This window comes from Nothobranchius furzeri, chromosome 1 (genome assembly GCF_043380555.1).
Source record: "Nothobranchius furzeri strain GRZ-AD chromosome 1, NfurGRZ-RIMD1, whole genome shotgun sequence".
Taxonomy (NCBI): Eukaryota; Metazoa; Chordata; class Actinopteri; order Cyprinodontiformes; family Nothobranchiidae; genus Nothobranchius; species Nothobranchius furzeri.
Window position 1 is genome coordinate 93594930 of NC_091741.1, and position 20404 is coordinate 93615333.

The 20404-nt window shown below is 41.0% G+C and overlaps 1 protein-coding gene across 2 annotated transcripts; it reads left to right on the forward strand.

Annotated features, from left to right (window-relative positions):
- Positions 1-1263: 1263 nt before the first annotated feature.
- Positions 1264-6844, forward strand: LOC107376295 (F-box only protein 6). 2 transcript variants are annotated; one of them, XM_070555322.1, is made up of 6 exons: positions 1264-1589; positions 4927-5176; positions 5267-5378; positions 5474-5569; positions 5658-5796; positions 5873-6844. In XM_070555322.1, the coding sequence occupies exons 1-6, from the start codon at positions 1479-1481 to the stop codon at positions 6017-6019; spliced, it is 855 nt and encodes a 284-aa protein (XP_070411423.1). In that variant the 5' UTR covers positions 1264-1478; the 3' UTR covers positions 6020-6844. The 2 variants fall into 2 exon arrangements, with proteins under 2 accessions (XP_070411423.1, XP_070411425.1); XM_070555324.1 differs by having other exon boundaries at positions 4987-5176.
- Positions 6845-20404: the final 13560 nt, after the last annotated feature.

Here is a 20404-nt window from a genome sequence, read left to right on the forward strand (position 1 = left end):
TACCTCAACATGTGACTGTTTACATTCACTGTCTGTTTACCTGCATTTCACTTTATATTAGATCGTCTTATTACCGTGTTTCCTTTTATACTCATATCTGTGCACTTTAAACTGACTGTGTTTGCAAAAGGTGTGTGTGTGTGTGTGTGTGTGTGTGTGTGTGTGTGTGTGTGTGTGTGTGTGTGTGTGTGTGTGTGTGTGTGTGCGTGTGTGTGTGTGCGTGTGTGTGCGTGTGTGTGTGTGTGTGTGTGTGTGTGTGTGTGTGTGTGTGTGTGCGCGCGTGTGCGTGCATGATATCAATTTTATCCTTGTTTATTTATTCTTTATTTAACCAGGAAGGTCCCATTGAGATTAAAAACCTCATTTTCAAGGGAGTGCTGGGCAAGAGGCTGAAAAACAGTTACATTTGTTTTAGCTACACAGACATGTCATTTACAAAATTACAGAATGCATTTACAACACAGGGAATCTGTCTCAAGGGCTCTCAGTCTGGGTTTCAAATTGTACTTATATTTTACTACATCCTTATGAGCTGCCTTTAGTGAGCGCAAAGGCAACTTTGTTGTACACCTGTGCAATGAAACAATCTTTTATCTTGAATTTCTGAAAATATCAGATATGCAAATAACAGTTTCATTCCATTAGGTATTTTATTTGTTTTTCATTTACTTTTACATATAATCAGAAAATTTGACTGTGACGAAAGTCACCTTGGCTTTTGGCTTACGTCTGGGTGCCCTCTAGTGGTGAATACATCCAACTGATACAAGTCTGATCACATCAGTCCGTGTTTTATTATTGTTTATTTAATAGGGACAGATCGTGTCAGTGTCTTCATTTTAATAATATCAATGCAAGTAGCAGTAATAAAATCTTGTTTAACATGAGCTAATGCAACAATCAGTACTATATATGAGGTCATTTTGGTGAATTTAAGCAAAACATAGCATCTTCAGGAAACTGGGAAATAGCATCTAGGATGAACTAGTATGGTCTGTATTTTCTCATCATGGACTGGGCGATCAAAGTTTAAAATAAGTGGCTGAGAAAACCTTTGGGAGTGGCCTGCAAAACGCCGTCTTTTACGCCGTCGGGAAAGTCACAGAACGCCGTAAAATACGGCGTTTTGTGCTGTCAAAAACGCCGTCTTTGACGCCGTTTCGAGGACTTGATAGAAGTGCCTGCAGTTCAGTGTTCAATGCGGCGTTCAATGACTAGAAAAAACGTCGTTTTTTACGGCGCTCTGAAAGACTACATGAAGACGGCGTACCATACGGCGTTCTGAAGGGATTGTCGCCGCTTTTTTGGCGTTTTAAGTTTAAAGACGGCGATTTAGACGCCTTTAAATAACCAAACGTGCTCAAAAGTGGGCGAATCGTGATCCCTAAGGCTTGCGATAACGATCAGTGATCCGACCGGCTTGACATATTTGCTGGTGCGCCTATGACCGTAGACCTACTGTAGACTCTCACACGCCTATGTTCCGCCCCCATCACTCTCCTAACATGGGAGCCGCACGCAGCGCAAACTCAGCAGGAAACGCTTCTTCTTTGTCTTTTTTATCTTCCGCATCAGCGTCAAGCGAAGCTGTAAGTGACCCATACTTGACTTCTAATTCACATCTAAGTGCCGCCGGTAAAATGTTAGTTTATTTTGAAAAACGTCTCGTTGATTCCGGGAGTCGTCATTTGGAATCGTAGAATGTCCAAGGAAGGTTTAGTTTTTCTCTTCTCTGATTGGCTGGAAGGGCTCTCCTACTATTGGCTTTTCTATGTAAGAGGAAATCAGTTCTTGTCAGACACGTGACCTTCATGTCAACTAACCCCCACCCCCACCCCCCACCCCCAGGCGCCATTTTAGGTGTATGACTCCTGCAGAAGTTGAAGCAGCACAAGAATCAGAAGGATGGATAAAAGGAAGGATGAACGCATGCATCCCTTACAGGAATAAACTTCTGAAGGAGGATATAGATCAGTATTTTTAGAAATTATCCACAATCAACGATGTAGATCCCCACGACCTCAAGGGAAACAAATGGAACTCAGACGTTTCATTAAGGCCGAAAATATATCACATGAGCAAGAGTAGCTTTCCTTCAACCAAGCAAAAGTAAAAAGTAGCCATCCAAAAACATTACTGCACTAACACAGGCGCTGAGCCAGGTTTACATTTCTGGACGAGCCTTAATTAAACAAGTTATTATCAATATGAGTTACAAACAAGTGCATGAACAATACCTACATCAAAGGTCACGCCAGACACGTTCGTTTTCATTCTGACCGACAGTTAAAAAAACAATCATGATCGTTTCCTCCTGTCTGACCAGCGTGTCCAGCAGCAACATATTAATGATAAACAATTTCTTATTTTACCTGCTGTGTTCTGGTTCTGCTGCTGGGCTACGCCGGGGTAATTCCAGTCTGCGAGAATGATCAACAGCCTTGAGATTTCTCTGTAAAAAAAAAAAAAAAAAAAGGTCAAAACCGGAAAATTTCCCATCAACGCGATCTCAGCCTACATTTTACTTTTTTGCCTTTGTGTGAAGATAGCATGACAGCCCTTCAGTGTACTGTTTTCTGTAGATTAATAAGCTCACAACACGCAAAGCAACTTTGTTTATACACCTGGCTATCCCATCATGCACCGCACTACAGCACCCGAAAGGTCACCTGACAAGGACCGATTATGTTTACAGCCAGATCTTGAGGAGTTTTTTGAAGAATAAAGGAACTCATCATCGCCATAATTAGCCAGGCCTGGCCTGCCAGACTCGTCCTCTGTCTACACAGAGAACTGGTCTGCTTATGCACAGAGAGTCACATGAGGGGTGGAAAAAAGGTGGAAATGCCGACTGTACCGCACAATGCTGTTGTTCTTTTAGCTGAAGTCAAAAATGGCGTCTGGCTACAGCGCAAACATCTTTCTTTAGAAGAAAGGCTTTTAGCGCTTCTAATTGTTGTGGTTTTAGACAATCCAAGTCATTTAGAACAGACAAAAGAGCCACAGCACATGTTTATGAGGAGGGGACAGCAGTAGCTCAGGGGGTATAGCAGGTTGTCCAGTAATCAGAAGGTTTCAGGTTCGAGTCTGGCTCCAACCAGAGAATGCTGCTGTTGTGTCCTTGGGCAAGACACTTAACCCACCTTGCCTGCTGGTGGTGGTCAGAGGGACCAGTGGCACCAGTGCTCGGCAGCCTCACCTCCGTCAGTGTGCCCCAGGGCAGCTGTGGCTACATCGCAGCTCATCCCCACCAGTGTGTGAATGGGTGAATGACTGATTGTGTTGTAAAGTGCCTTTGGGGGTTGTAGAACCCTAAGACGGCGCTATACAAAACGCCATTTTCCATTTACCATTATGAGAAACCCAGCATCGTGAAGTGTGACGTACGCTGCTCAGCGCTGATTAGCTTGGTTAGAATTCTCAGTGGTGGGGCTATATGAATAGTTCCCACAACCATTGCTTCCCATAAGGAAGCATGGGGCTGGCTGGTCAGGCTGCGCTATAATAACCAGTCTGTCCTGTTTTGCAACAAACCAGTGTCAGTGTCTTTTATAAAAGAATCTGAAAACGTCAAATGTGAGCTTGTAACAAATCTTGTTGCATTTTATCACTCTGTTAGACTGACTATCTTGGCTCTATTGGTGTTATCTTATTACTTAATTATTAGGCTGTCTTCACTTTAATAGGTTAAGGCTGTTGACAAGTTAGAGCACATCTCTCATCGTCTGTTTACATGTGTGTTATTTAATCCAAATTTAATTAATAGCTGATTATGTTTTAGACCTATTTGTCGCCATTTTTCATTATTCTAGAAGAAAAACAAACCTGCTGCACACAGCTGGGCAAAATAGTGCCGTTTTATCTTATTTCATACGAGGTAAGGCACACATATGTTTATCATATTTACTCTGCTTTAATAAGATAACGTGAATGCTTGAGCGCTAAGTTCACATAATCTTTACACACATCCTCAAAACAGTTGTTCTGTTGGTGGCAGAACAGTCTGCACTAGGGAAAGACTGCTGTTACATGAAATAGCCAATCGTAGTAGAGCCCCTATGGCCAATCAGAGGCGAGAAAGGCGGGATCTTCCTTGGACATCATACGATTCCAAATTACATTTCAGGGAGAAGTCCTGCTAAGTGACGTCATTAGGGGACTCCCCATTCCTCAAGTCAGACTACATATTCACATATGTATTCACAAACTTTGCAAAGCAAGAATTTGGTCTAGTCCACTAGGCTACCATTCCTTAGATCTGCTGCAAATTCACTTTCATTACTGAAAACACAAAGGAAACAGCTTTAAAATGGGTTCTAGCTGCCTTTGATCATATTTACATATATTTTCTATTAGAATTTGATTATTTGCCTATAAAGTTTATCTCATTCCCTGATACGTTTCCCTTTTATTGTTTTAATTTCTTAATACATTTTTTTTATCCTACTGTTGTTGTATAATATAGTTTTGAACGTCCTGCTCTGATGTTTAATATCAACAAGTCACATGATTTTCATGACTAGTTGTATTATACTATCTTTCATCTAAAGCTAAGCTTTGGTTAATTTAGAACATCCTATTTGTTTGTTTTAATATCTTCTTACATTCATTATAGATCATTTATTTTGTTAATTGTTTTATTCTTTATACCTACAGGTAATCAGGAATAGGCATGGCTTAGCACTAGCTGCAGCCTATTCTGATGTAAATTTTGGTATGAAACTCATACTGCTCTAGATAGACCAATGTTCAAAATCTAAAAACTGTTTATCAAAATAAACTTTAATCATCATCATATTTTGGTTAATCATGATGCGGTATACTGTAGCTGCTGTGTAAACCTTGCTTCAGTTGGGTCACGAATTAAAAAAAAGGAATTTTCAAACCTTTGGCTAATGTTTTATTTTTTATTTTTATTAAATTTAGGTCTTCCCTCTACCTCCAGACATCTTGGTGGAAATCTTTCTAAATCTGCCTCCCAATCAGGTTGTTTGTGTGATTCGGTTGGTGTGCCATCAATGGAAAGATTTGGCTGATGGGGAGTTTTTCTGGAGGGAGAGGTGTAGAAGAGAGGGGTATCACCTCCAGGATGCCTCCAGAGCACCCAGCAACTGGAGGCTGTTTTATTTTATGTGTAAGAGAAGAAGAAATCTTCTTAAGAATCCAAGAGGGGAAGGTGAGAAGCTGTGAAACTCACAGGAAGTTGGGCATTGTGGTTATTGTTTTTTATAAATAATAAGAAAACAATAATATTTATTTTGCTTAGATGGTTTTTTAGGTTGGGATTTATCAAATGGTGGAGATGGATGGAATATCGAGAGACCTATTGTGCCCCATCCAAATGAAGCCATTCAAAAGAACTTTGCCACCTCTTATCAGTGAGTATTTACTAACAGGAATCCAGACCATTTGCACTAATAACTATATGGTTCATTTAAATAGTTTACTTATTTTGAAGCTCTGTTTTCTGCAGGATGTGCATCAAGTCACAGATGATTGAATTGGAGAAGGAAGGTTACAGCCCTTCATTTATGGATGAGTTCCAGCCTTCCATCAGAATATCTGACTGGTGAGGAAAAATCCACTCGACTGTTTCTTCTCGTTCATTTTGGATAAAAAAGGCTCAGAGATCTGAGTGTTTCTGTTTTTTTTTTCAGGTATGCACCTCGGTGCAGATGTGAATATGTAATCTCCGTGCAGCTGCTGAATCACAGGAAAGAGGTTCTTCAGGAGTTTAATCCTGACGCTGTGTACTTACCACAGTTTGACCAGCAGATTGGTGATCAGTGGCATCAAGTAAGTATGATCTTTGCTGGAGCTTCAAAGCACATAAAGCTTAAAATACAATTATTTTCATTTTTTTTTTATATAGATGACCCATGTGTTCAAGAAATATGGACCAGGAGTGAGATACATCCAATTTATTCATGGTGGGAAAGATAGTGTATTTTGGAAAGGATGGTATGGCGCTCGTGTTACAGAGAGCTGTGTTGAAGTGTTTCCAGCCATGGACACGTAGTTTTTAATGCTCACTATTGAAACACTTTCCTTAACTTGAAAGAGAAATTCTTCATGCTTTTGGCTCCTGAGGCTTTTTTTCTGTGGCCCACAGAAAAATCCCCCTAAGACGTCCCTGAATCACCGTGTCTGAAAAACTCACTAATCTCATGTTTTTTTTACTTAATATATACAATATTCCTATTTCTGATGCATTCTTCAAATATTTTACCCTGCATTAAGTCAAACTCTGCACACTTTTCTCCCTTTGGTAACTAGCTTCTAAGTATAAGATCAAGATTATTATCTATATTCCTGTGATTAAGACATTTGATTGTTTTCTGCACTTCAGCTTACCACTAACACAACTCTCACGGTGCAGTCTTTACCTGGGCTGGAGAGTTGCATGAGTTTAAAGAGTAGTTTACTGCATCATACATGAGGCATCAACAAATCTCATTTTCCTTCATAATTAAAACCTACCGGGATGTATTTTTTACTAAATAAAGAACTGCAGAAAATGCAATGTCAGATCAACAAATGACACATCCATCTGACAAAAGTCATGTTTTGTGTTTCCAATAAAATTACCATTATGATTTATTCCCGTTTGTGTAACATTGGACTTTATTTATTGATCAAATGTCTCAGAGAACCTTGTCTCAGCAGCTTTATTGTAAATACTATGAGGCAATTTATGTTCTGCTTTTATTATCTTAATATGTCATCCTTTAAACATCAGCTCTTGATGCCACTTCTTGAAAATGCTCCATATTATTTACTACTTTCTGTCATTTTGCGTTTAAAGTTAAGTTACACATGAGATAAATAAATACAAGACACTAAACGTAGGTTTGTTGCTTTTTTCATTTTTGCAACTGTACTTTGTTTCCAAAGAAGTAAACAAATATATTTACAGCTAACTTAACACCTTGAGGGTAAAGCTGTGCACAAATGGATAAAAACATTGCAGCACATATTGGATCTGAACTGGAACATACAGACTACTGTAGATCATTCTGTACATTCAGACATTCTGTCTGTCTGTCATCCATATCACAGCAAATATCATCCAATTCAAGTGGTGAACTCTCTGCAGGACCCTGCTGTGATGTCATAACATCCTGCATCACTGATGTCTGTGGTGGTCACTAGCAAGACCTTTTGGAAATGTGGATACTGGTCATGTGATTTCCTAACTATATTGTATTAGATTAAGAAAGGAGAGTGGGGAGATAAATATCCCACCAGCATCCCTTGATTTGCTGTAAAGCACTGTCTGGGTCTGAGTGGTGAAAAAGCACGTTTAGGGCCTTCTCGTTCTCTGGGATTATGTATTTGTATTGCATGAAAAATGATGACCAAATGCAACAATTCATTTGAGAAAACATGTAATTGGACAACCTGGGAAATGGAGTGGACCTGATTCTGAGATCTAATAAATAGCGCCTCTTACTGGAGACACGTGGAGTATGCATGATTGATGTTTAACACTTGGGTCTTCGTTTGTCATTTCTCAGAAGCCTTTGACGGTAAAGTCTGTGACCCAGGTTTCTACAAACTGTTGTTCAAGCTCATGCAATTTATTGTATTTTCTAAGTTTCTTGCTTGTTGACAAAGAGCAAATATGTAAAAAAAAAGCAAAAGCATCAGACAGCGCCCGTGATTTGAACCCCGCCGAAACGGGATCGGAAGAGAAACAATCTGTTCTTTGAAGAAACCACTGAGCTAAACCGACGCAAATATAAATCCCTTGCAGCTGCTTTATAAAGATGAGAGAAACCGATAGTGGTTCGGGGTTTTATTGTTGTTTTACAGTGGATAAAATCCTGAATTAGCTCGTTATTAAATAGGACACGATAAACCATTACTAATGCAAATCATCCACTGTCAAAGTTACAGAGCTCGATGTCAGAGGAGAACAAGAGGACTTCAATTAAAGGTACATTTACACGTTTCCACGACTTGATATTTGTGTTCCTGGTCAAGTGTTAATAAACAACATTGGATGTCAAATACTCCTTGTGGGGTCGCAGTTTCCAGTAAAACACCGGACAGCGCCCGTGATTGAACTCTGCACCCCAGAGAGCGCAGAGAGAGCTACGTCTCAGGCAGTGAAGAAACCACTGAGCTAAACCGATGCGTTATCATACCTGTCATTTGTCTGATAAAGACGTGATCAGCAATGGTGTGGTGGTGGATGGTACTCAGATATCACGTGATCTGCTGTGCAGCCCTGTAGCTTTCGTTTCTTTCGTTGTTTTAAGTTCTTTGTAGGCCATCACTGATTTGGCCAGTAAAAAGGTCAAATAAGACTCTGAAATCACAAGTTGCTTTCTATAATAATAGTAGTAATAATAATAGTTAGAAGAATACTTTTTCCAAAATGTTATTTTGAAAACCCATAATAATTAAAAATATGTTTACATTTCACTTTTTCAATGCTCAGCGATGTTGGGCAATTCTTAGTGTCCGTTAATGTGACTTTGTGTTTGTTTCTCTTTCATACAATGTGTTAAACAGGTTGGTAAATGTGCAAAAAAGGCATCAAACCAAATAATTAAAAAATCTACATGCAAAAATGCTTATGTGTTTGAATTTTAGGTGCAAGTTTTAAATTTAAAACAAAAATCTGTATGCATTGTGCAGCCTGGTTACAAGAATAAAAGCTTTATTTTGTTAAATAAAGTGTCAATAGCCTACAGAGATAGCCCTGATAATATTGCTCTAAGTGAAACATGTACTAGAGAGATCCAGGCGCTGCCCCAGAACACAGGAACCCCAAGGAGACTGCAACCAGAAAGGCCCCCCGCCCCCCTCGAGAGGCACAGAGGATCACCCTGGGGGGCCACAACCACCAGCCGGCAGTGTCCCGGGAGATATCAGTGGGAAGCCCACAGGCCCGCCCGCAGCCTCCCACCCCGTAGCCGGCCGAGCCTGGGACCCAGCGACCTGGAACTCAGGGACGGCCAGCCCCGCCGGGGACCCAGCAGAGCCCAGGGACCCAGACCCCACTAGGCCGCCACCGGGATTGATCAGGCAGACGCCAAAAATCTTAAACCCCCGACCCGGGAGCCATGAACACTCAGGCAGACCAAGGCACCACACTCCACACCAGGTGTGGCAGGGGGAGGGGAGATGAAGGTCTATATCATCAAAAGAAGTCCCAGGAGAAGACAGGAGTCAAAGGCCCGACCTGACATATACAGTCATTCACAAACACAGTCACACACTCCCTCCCTTATGCTCACCCATCGACATATAAATATTGGACAATGGGTTTCCATGGACTCCAATAACACGTTTTTGAAGAAAAATGGGAGGTGGCTACCACCGCCATTTTGACCGTGTCACAGGTTCCGTCAAGCCCAGACAATTCCACAAAAGGGAAGAGAGGTTGTGCTGAGGGTGTGGCTGTAAAGCCTGATTTATGCTTCTCCGTCTGCGTCAGTGCGGAGACACGCAACGCCATTATCCGTCCTTGCGTAGGGCACGCAATTACGTACGGAGTCGAGCCTACTTTTTTAAACATCCGTCGAACGAGACGGATTACGCAAGCTTGTGATTGGTCAGGACGCCGCTGTTGTTTACAGCGCCGCCATTGCAAAGAGAGCCAAGGATAACTAGCGGCAGACACGGAGAAGCTTGAAGAATACCTCGCGAAAAAACTCTAAAAATATGAACGTTTAATTCTCCCGTGACTGGAGGAGTGAAAAGATGCGCAGCAAGCATTTTATTTGTGGACAGAAATGACAGGAAACTTGGGTTTAGAGGTGGGGAGCGCATGAAGAGGTGGGAGAATGAGAGACAAATATGTCCATGTTAAAAGTCTCTTATAAACACAAAAAACACAATATAAACACACTATCTTGGACCGATACATGACAGGATACCACAGAACAGCGCTACACCCTCTGCAATTGCTTTGCAACACTCCCCAGTAGATGGAGAAGTAAAAGAGCAAAACGCTTCCGTCAATCCGTGCGTGTCTGTCCCTTGCGGAGCTGACGGAGAAGCATAAACCAGGCTTAAGGCTGGGATCAACTGATGACTCCCGGTCGAACTAGCTACAAGCTAACCTGAAGCTAACCCAAAGCTAACACGGAGATGGGAGCTAAGCTAACGGAGGTAGCAACCTAGCTACAACCGGAGTTAACTGTGCACAACACCAGAGCTTCTGAGTCAGAGATACGCCGGGCTGACTGTTGGGTAAAACCGAGTGGAACACAGAGGTCTCCCGAGAGCTCCACAAGCCGGCAGCCGCACAGCGGACAAGCGCCGCTGCAATCTGAGATGCGCAGAGCTGCCGCTGGGGAGAACCGGGTGGAAAGGTTTCCATCCCAGGGCTCCACAAGCCAGCAGCCCGCGCAGCAGACAGGAGCCGCGATCAGAGATGTGCCGAGCTGCAGGGAGGGGAGAACCAGGTGGAAAACATCGGTCTCCCGAGAGCTCTACAAGCCGATAGTCGGAACCCAGCTCCACCAACATGTTATATTTCAACCCATTTTCTAAAGTGCAGCATTGTGTTAAATGCACTGGGTTTTACCCAATTACATTTAAATTTCATGGTTAAACAGTACACGTTAAAATCTAAGCTCAGCTCAGCAGTGACCTAAAATACATAAATATAATTTTACTTACCGAAAAAAATGAAGTGGAGACTCCTTGGACGCTCTATTAGCGCAATTAATGCCACAGCAAGTCATTTTGTCCAACAATTGCACAAAAAATATCCAAAAAAGAATACACAAACACAGAGACTCAATCCCGGAACAATTTCCAAGCCAGGCCGAGGCTCTACTGAGGCCTTCCCACGGAGCTTGCTCTGTGGTCACGTGGGTCTGATGATCATTAATTATACAGAATTTTAGGCTTTTAATACACTTAAACAGAAGAGTGAGAGAAATAAATCACCTCCCTCAGAGTTGGCATGAGTGTAAACTAGATCATTTAAACCAAAAACATGTTTGGAACCAGGCTGTAAACATGTTTATTTCTGCTGTGAATTTGATATTTTTAACATGGGAGTCAATGAGGATTTGCTCGCTTCTGACACCAGCCCCCAGCGGATGAGGGTGGAACGGCAATTTTTGTCACTTCTGCGTTGGCCTCAATTTTTCACTTGCATTGTGCGGGCTTGGCTAACACATGCACATACAACCCAAGACTTACAAAAATGCACACCGGACACCCACTCATGCTCCCCATACACACCCTATTCACTCTGTACCCGGTACTTCTGCACATGGGGTACAACCATTACCGGTTACCAGAGTTTGACCCTTTCTGCTGGGGTGCTGATGAGCAGACTCCCCCGCCCAACGCTGAGCAAAGTAACCCACCACCCCAGACCCCAACCAGACGGCCAGATCCCCCTCCTAGCCTCCAACCCCAGGAAGCCAAGCAACAACCAAGGTGTGCTAAGACCCCTGCTTTAAGTCTCATCCGCGGCGTGTACAGCAGCAAAAGGTCAGCCGACCTCAACATGCAGGTGGGCACATATGGAGTGAGAAGGGCAGAGAGGTAGGGAGGTGCGAGGTCATTGAGTGCTTTAAAAACAAAAGTCAATAACTTAAACTGCACTCTGAAAATGACAGGGAGCCAGTGAAGATGTTCCAGGACAGGGGTAATGTGGCTACGTCGGTGTGTACCCGTCAAGAACCTGGCAGCAGTGTTCTGAACAACCTGCAGCCGATTCAGGGCAGAGACCGGAACACCAACAAGGAGGGCGTTTGCATAGTCCAGGCGAGAGGTAATGAAGGCTTGAATGACTGACTCCAAATGCCTCCGTTTCAGGATTCGTCGGAGGTGAGTAAGGTGGCGAAGCTGATAAAAACAAGACCTCACTACGGAGTTCATCTGTGGGGCCATTGTGAGTCCAGCATCCAGCTTGACCCCGAGACTCGTCACACACTGTTTGGGGTGAAGGGTTAAAAGGTCACAAACAGGGTGAGAGCCATGGTGGTTGCGGGGGTCAAAAACAATAAACTCAGACTTCTTTTCATCCAGTTTTAAGAAGTTTGATGCCAGCCAGCCCTTCACGTCATCCATACATGCAGCCAATTTCGAGCCTGCATTCTTCTCGTCCATTTCCACGTATAGCTGAAAGTTATCTGCGTAGATGTGATAGCTCAGGCCATGCTGATTCAGGATATTGCCCAGAGGCAGAAGGTAGATTGAAAACAGCAATGGCACAAGAACGGAACCTTGTGGCACCCCCCAAGGCAGTGGAAGACTGGAGGATGCACAGTCACCAATCTGTACAGAGATGGTACGGTTTGGAGCGTAACCATTTATGGGCAACCCCTGTCACCATGGACGTCACTAGGATTGAGATATAGGGGGGGCTTAGCCCCAGGAGCTTGACCTCAAACGTTTTTTGTCACACCCTGCAAAAACTTTGTCAATTAATTCATTATCTGAAGAAAATCTAACAAAACCTATTATTTTATCACTTTCCTTTCCTTTCCTACTTTTGTGCATTTTCTCTCTTCTTTTTATAAGAAATAACACTTAATCAGTTAATTAGTGGGGTCTATGTTGAAGAAAGATTTTATGTAAGTCCATTAAAAATTTGATATGTTATATTTCCAAATAAAGCTATTCATTTCAGTCTACTGCACTTAACAGGGGGAAATGTTGTAGTCATTTATTTAATTTGTTTAATTACAACTTGTTTAATTATAAATGTTACTTAAATGTGACAATAAAGAACAAATGAATAATTGTCAAACTTTTATTCTGCCAAATGAGTGTGCAGTTGACAGTTTTAATATATGAATAACACTGCTATGATATGGAATAAAGGAGTATATAATTAACTATTACAAGACAAAATAACAGTATATATGAAAATATCAAGCAAGTAGTAGAACTTATAATACAGAAAGTCAACTATACAGATACAACTTGACATAAGGTTGCAGGTCACATGATAATTATAGTTTTTTTTCTCAAGTTCTCTTACCTGTTCACTCCTAAATAGAAAACTGTTCAATTTTGCTTGGGAACTTTGTGCTCAGGTAAATGCTCATAACGATGCGCTCGCCCCTGTTTTCGCTGTAGATCACTGACCTTGACCATGCAGATCTCCTCAGCATCAACCACCTGGTCTCTCTCCTGTTCCTCACTCACTCTCTTAAAAAAATCTTCGTATATCCATCTAGCCAACACATTGAAAAACATTTTCAATTTCTAATGCCAAAAAAAATGCTACTAAGCCATTTAGTTTTCACTCACGATAATTGAAACAGCCATTGGTGGATAGATGGTACAGAATATGGACAACTGTTAGCCTAATATAGCCTATGTTTGGTTGCTCATGATGATGGCATTTTCCATAACGTCACATTAAGCTGCCAAAATTTATGTTAAAGTTAGATGAGTACAATATCTCCTTTCTTTCCCATAGGTAAACATAGGAAATATTAAGCAACTGACAACCCACATGGAAAGAATTCATATAAACACATAGGTTTTAATATATGTTTTTATGTAGCTTTTGAATATATGTGACATCATAAAACTGGCTGTTTACTATATTATAGATACATATATGTACCTATAGTATAATATATATATTATAGAAAAAATATATAATATAGAAAAATGGTCAATAATATACACATTCGGCCATATTCTGATTCAGGTTTTTAGTGTGGAGTGATTTTTGTGCCACCAACTGGAGCGTGCAGTGATCAATCTGTAAGAGCACAACCTGCTCTGCAGTCATATGCGGCCCTCTCTCTGCATGCTCAACTCCGTCTCTGCCTGCACAAATCTCCCTGTTGTTGCTCAATTTGCAATTTACATAGCAATGTAGCCTCTCCGTCAACCAATCAGACAGCTCTCCATTATGCAATCAAAGCATGTCCAGGAAATACTGCCAGGAAAATTGCACTTTTTTCAGATAAAGAGGACTTTATATAATTATATTTAATTAGATTGATTAACCCTCCTCTTTTCCTGGGACATTTCCACTGTTCACTTCCTTTTACACATCAAGGGCTCATTTATGTCTAACCAAACAGAGAAGAAACACTTTATATGTTGAAATTAAAAGTCCTCTTTAACTGAAAAGAGTGCAATTTAACAGTTTTAGGAATGGGCAATGTGTCTTTTCTGGAAGTCAAATATGGTCACCCTAATCATGACACATGAATTACAACAAAGTATCTTGCAGGCAGTGGATGGTGACTGGTAGCTAACCAGCAGCAGAAAGCAGTTCAATAAGCTGTTAAATGGGTGTTTTTCTGTAAGGCAGTATTTCCTGGACATGCTTTGATTGGATAAAACAGAGCTGTCTGTGATTGACTGTATGAGAGGTTACTTGTTGAGGAGAGCAGGGAGAGATTTGCATCGCAGAGACAGAGTTGAGCCCACAGAGGGCTGCAGCTCCTGCACACAAGCGCAGAGCAGGTTCTGTTTGTGCAGACTCATTACTGTACGCTCAAGTTGGTGGCACTAAGTCACTCAATGAACTGGCTGGCTCGTTAATCACGTCACTTCAGGGGAGTTTTCCGACCATTTAACTATGGCGCGGCTTTTCATTATGGTTTGCGGCATGTAAACATGCTAGCGGAGTTAGCATTAGCATGTCGGTGTGGTAACATTTTCCTCTCTTGTCTGAACTATAACCTTGAAACATTAACGGTGTGCTGCTGTTGCTGCCTTACCCTAATGTGATGTTGAGTGACTTACAAGAACGCTGAGCAGGGTTTGCTCATCGATATAAAGGTTTTGCTGTATAACCCCTGCCCCTGACTTGTCAACAAAGCTGCCGGGCTTAAGGGGAGGAAGTCCTTTCTTGATACTTCCTGTGTGCGACGGTGTAGTTCTATATTCATTAATTATTATTTCTGTTTCAGACAAAAAAAAAAAAACTTATGTACCAACTACACGTGTCGTGATTGTGTTGAGCATGTAGATGTGAACAAATAAAAAAAGTTAACTGAAAAAATAAAATAAACCAAAATGATAGGGGGGCTTGTGATTATTTTAGGGGGGCTGAAGCCCCCCTAAAACGGACCTAACAACGTCAGCTCCTATCACCCCAACCCAAGACCCAAGCCGATCCAGTAAAATATGGTGATCGACCGTATCAAAAGCCGCTGAAAGGTCCAGCTGGAGCAGCAGTACCCTAGACCCAGAGTCAGATGCCACCAGAATGTCATTTAGCACCCTAACCAAAGCAGACTCAGTGCTATGGTTTGGTCTAAAGGCTGACTGAAACACATCCAACAACGAGTTGTTGTTCATATGGGCAGAGATCTGACCATGCACAATTTTCTCAAGGACCTTCGAGAGAAACGGGATTTTCGATATAGGGTGGAAGTTCTCATAAGTGGAGGGATCCAAACCAGGTTTTTTCAATATCTGCTTAACAACCGCATCTTTAAAAACCTTAGGGAACACTCCAGTGCTGAGGCTAATGTTAAAAATGTTCATGAGTGCTGGGCTCAGCGCAGACACTCCTGTTATTCAACGGCGCCAACATATTCCCCGCACACAAGCCTCTGCCAGTTTGGTTAGGAGTGTGCAAGCCCCAGCCACTGGCCTGGCGTCTCTCCCCCAACAAGGCATGGCCAGTAAAGGAAGTGCTGTGAGCTCTGGGCCCCTATAGAGACCACAAAACAAGCCTGAGATGCTACAAATGTGATGCCTATATTTGCAAGGCCCACTCTGACCTGAGTGTCATGCCACCCATGTGCATGAATACACACACACACACACACACACACACACACACACACACACACACACACACACACACACACACACACACACACACACACACACACCACTTTCTGCTGAGCTTGGCCTTTGTTTTTCCATTTAATTACATGTTCATTTTGTAATGCATTTTCAGGGCCTAACTGTATTTTCACTCCAGTATTTTTTTTGTTGTCTAATTTTATAAACTTTTCTTTAACACTTCTTTGAGGCATTCTTCACAGCTCAGGATTGCTGAATAAAGATTTGGTGGTGAAAAATGTTTTTTTGCTAATTTTAGAGCAGCTAAAACAGACCAGTCACGTTTGGCTGGGTACACAAAAATAAGGGACATGACAGGAGAGTTAAGATTGTACTTGTTAATCAAATGTCTCAGAAAATCCGGTCTCAGCAGCTTTATTGTAAGTGCTATGAGGCAATTAGCTTTATGTTCTGCTTTTATTATCTTAATATATCAAACCATCCTTTAAATATCAACTCTTGGCGCCACCTCTTGAAAATGCTCCATACAGTTTTCTAAATACTATTTTTGGTCATTTTCTATTTAAAGTTAAGTTACACATGAGATAAATAAATACAAGACACTGAATGTAAGTTTCTTGCATTTATCACTTTCTGCAACTGTACTTAGTTTCCATTAAAGTAAACAAATATATTTACAGCTAATTTAACACCTTGAGGGTAAAGCTGTGCACAACTGGATAAAAATATTGCAGCACATATTGGATCTGAACTGGAACATACAGACTACTGTAGATCATTCTGTACATTCAGACATTCTGTCTGTCTGTCATCCATATCACAACAAATATCATCCAATTCAAGTGGTGAACCCTCTGCAGGACCCTGCTGTGATGTCATAACATCCTGCATCACTGATGCCTGTGGTGGTCACTAGCAGGACCTTTTGGAAATGTGGATACTGGTCATGTGATTTCCAAAATATATTGTATTAGATTAAGAAAGGAGAGTGGGGAGATAAATATCCCACCAGCATCCCTTAATTTGCTGTAAAGCACTGTCTGGGTCTGAGTGGTGAAAAAGCACGTTTAGGGCCTTCTCGTTCTCTGGGATTATGTATCTGTATTGCATGAAAAATGATGACCAAATGCAACAATTCATTTGAGAAAACATGTAATTGGACAACCTGGGAAATGAAGTGGACCTGATTCTGAAATCTAATAAATAGCGCCTCCTACTGGAGACACGTGGATAATGCATGATTGATGTTTAACACTTGGGTCTTCGTTTGTCTTTTCTCAGAAGCCTTTGACGGTAAAATCTGTGATCCAGTTTCTACAAACTGTTGTTCAAGCTCATGCAATTTATTGTATTTTCTAAGTTTCTGGCTTGTTGACAAAGAGCAAAGATGTAAAAAAGCAAAAGCGTCGGACAGCGCCCGAGGTTCGAACCCCGCCAAGACGGAGAAGTCAAGATTTACGGTCTTTATCAGGAAGTAACCACTGAGCTAACCCGACACAAACCACCGGGGTCACAGCGCTTGTATAAAAATGTGAAAAACCGATAGTTGTTCAAGTTTTATCGTTGTTTTACAGTGGATGCAATGCTGAAATAGCCCACGTTATTAAAAAGGACATGATAAACCATTACCAAATCATCCACTGTCAAAGTTACGGAGCTTGATGTCAGAGGAGAACAAGAGGGCTTCAATTAAAGGTACATTTACACGTTTCCACGACTTGATATTTCTGTTCCTGGTCAAGTGTTAATAAACAACATTGGATGTCAAATATTCCTTGAGGGGTCGCAGTTTCCAGTAAGATACCAGTCAGCGCCCGTCGTTGAACCCTGCACCCCAGAGAGCGCAGCGAGAGCTACGTCTCATGTAGTGAAGAAACCACTGAGCTAAACGGATTCGTTTTCGTACCTGTCATTTGTCTGATAAAGACGTGATCAGCAATGGTGTGGTGGTGGATGGTACTATCACGTGATCTGCTGTGCAGCCCTGTAGCTTTCGTTTCTTTCGTTGTTTTAAGTTCTTTGTAGGCCATCACTGATTTGGCCAGTAAAAAGGTCAAATAAGACTCTGAAATCACAAGTTGCTTTCTCTAATAATAGTAGTAATAATAATAGTTAGAAGAATACTTTTCCCAAAATCTTATTGTGAAAATCCATAATAATTAAAAATATGTTTACATTTCACTTTTTCAATGCTCAGCGATGTTGGGCACATTTTAGTGTCCGTTAATGTGACTTTGTGTTTGTTTCTCTTTCATACAATGTGATAAACAGGTTGGTAAATGTGCAAAAAAGGCATCAAACCAAATAATTAAAAAATCTACATGCAAAAAATGCTTATGTGTTTGTATTTTAGTTGCAAGTTTTAAATTTAAAACAAAAATCTGTATGCATTGTGCAGCCTGGTTACAAGAATTAAAGCTTGGGAATTTTGGTAAATAAAGTGTAAATAGAGATAGCCCTGATAATATTGCTCTAAGTACTACATGTACTATTGTCCCTGTGACTGATATAAAGCTGTCCATGGTCTCCTCCCCGTCTTAAACAATGACTGCCGAGATTGGAATGAGCTCCCTGAACCTCTATTCAGGATTAGGCAGTCGAATGAAGCAATGTGGCAGAATTAAAATATTTTTCTCTCAGCAGACAAAAGGGGAAAATGCTCAAATTTATTTGATTAACTTTTTTTATATCAAACTCAGTTTGGTCTCTTTTTAACAAACATAATAACAATCATAAGGGAAAGCTCACCCAGGGAGTTTTACTGTCGGCAGATATAAACATTTTTGATGCAAATGAGGAGGAAGACCTGGGAAATGAGTTGTGGAACTCAAATACTGAAGATGCAAACATTGACCCCTACTGGAAAAACAGTCCTGGTCCATATGAGATCTTCACAGGTGACCAGCATGACTACAGCCTTGCATCACAGTTGGCCGAGCAGGTGGGCTACCCCAGTCCTTCCTTCTTAGCTTTTTGGTTTAGCTAAGTTAGTTAGTAGCGACATAGGTCCATTTGTTCCTACCCATAACAGCCCCACCATCAGCTCAACCTCTTTTCCCATTTTTGGATTGGCTGGGCGTGACGGGACGTGTGACACGGTAAAACTGGCAGTGGTGAGAACCTCCCATTTGGAAACAAAACCTTATAATTTGAGCCTATGGACATTAAATGCCCAGTATATATGTCGATATTCTAAAGTTGTACATTCTGACAGTCTCTGCAAGTTATTTTGATGCTGATCAATATTTCATCAGAGAAATACTCGTGCTCACTGCCTTTTCAAACGCTTTCTTGTTGTGAGGTTAAAGGTCAACAGATCACCAAGGAGAAAGAAAAACATTGAACAGCGTCCTTGGTCGAACTCCACACTCAAAAGAGCGGAGCTGTACATTTTGTGCTGTTGAGAAGGAACCACTGAGCTACACTGATGCAGAAGCAACCACCGTTTGAGATCCTTTTTAAAGAAGACAACATCATTAATGATTTTTTTAAATCTTGTGGTGAGGTATGTGGGTAAAGATCGTAGCCCATATGACCTTTATGTAGTGACAATATGTCAGCTATTAATCCATTTGAGTTCTTTATCTGATTATTGCTTTTTTAACTTTTATTTACTCTGTTTTATGTAACAGCCCTCCTTCATCTTCTGTAACTTGTTTTGTACGTGGAACAGTCAGATTAGATAGGAACTATACTGAAAATAAAATTTATTTTCTAAGAATTATTTTTTAAATGAACTATTAGGGCATAACGTTTCACGTATTTTTTGTACAAAAAAAAGAATGTACAAAGATGCTGAGAAACATCTGTTTGACTTTGTGTTTTTTAGCTTTCCCTTGAAACAGGTTTGTAATGGTGGCATAAAGGAATAAAAATGTATTCACATGAAAATCACAATTTTCTCCTGACTGTGCCAGACAAAAGCCTAATCACACATTTTAACTTCCCCATTAGTTCATTTGAGGTGATGACTGATCCGGTAAATGAAACTTCCACATAACTGAGTTGTACTACATGAAGACTCGAACAAGTCTAAAGAGTAAGAAAGAAAAGAAAGGTTCTTTCTCTTTTTATGGTCTCTGCGAGTTAACAGTGTCAGTATCACACTTTCAGGTCTTGTCTAACACTTTCTAGTTTGTTGGGAGGTCAAAGGTCAACAGCTCACCAGGGAGGAAAATAATATACCAGACAGCGCCCGTGATCATACTTCACACCAGGCAGAGTGCGAAACAATAAATCTGGCTCAAATGAACTATCCACTCGGCTACACCAGCGCAGCAGCAAATGTTTCATTAGATCATTATAAAGACAGCATGGTTAAATGCTTTTGATTTTTGAGAAAGGATTCATAACGAATTCAAGTCTAAATCTAGATGATAAAAACAAACATATCAAAAATATCTAACCACCGCAACGTTACAGGTGTCTGACTTCTTGGACGGTTCAGAGATGCCTCAACCCTCTTCATGGTCTGTTTACTACATGTTTTCCACCAGGAGGCGCAAAAACTCTGAACGATTCCTACTTTTTACATTCTCTAAAACGCAGATTCTGGAATGATGACTGAATTTGGAGGCTGTTTAACTTTATATGAAAGAGAAGAAATCTTTTTAAGATTCCATGAGGGGAAGCTGTAAAACTCACAGGTTGTCGAGGCATTGCAGTCATGTTTTAGAAATGATAATAAAAAAAC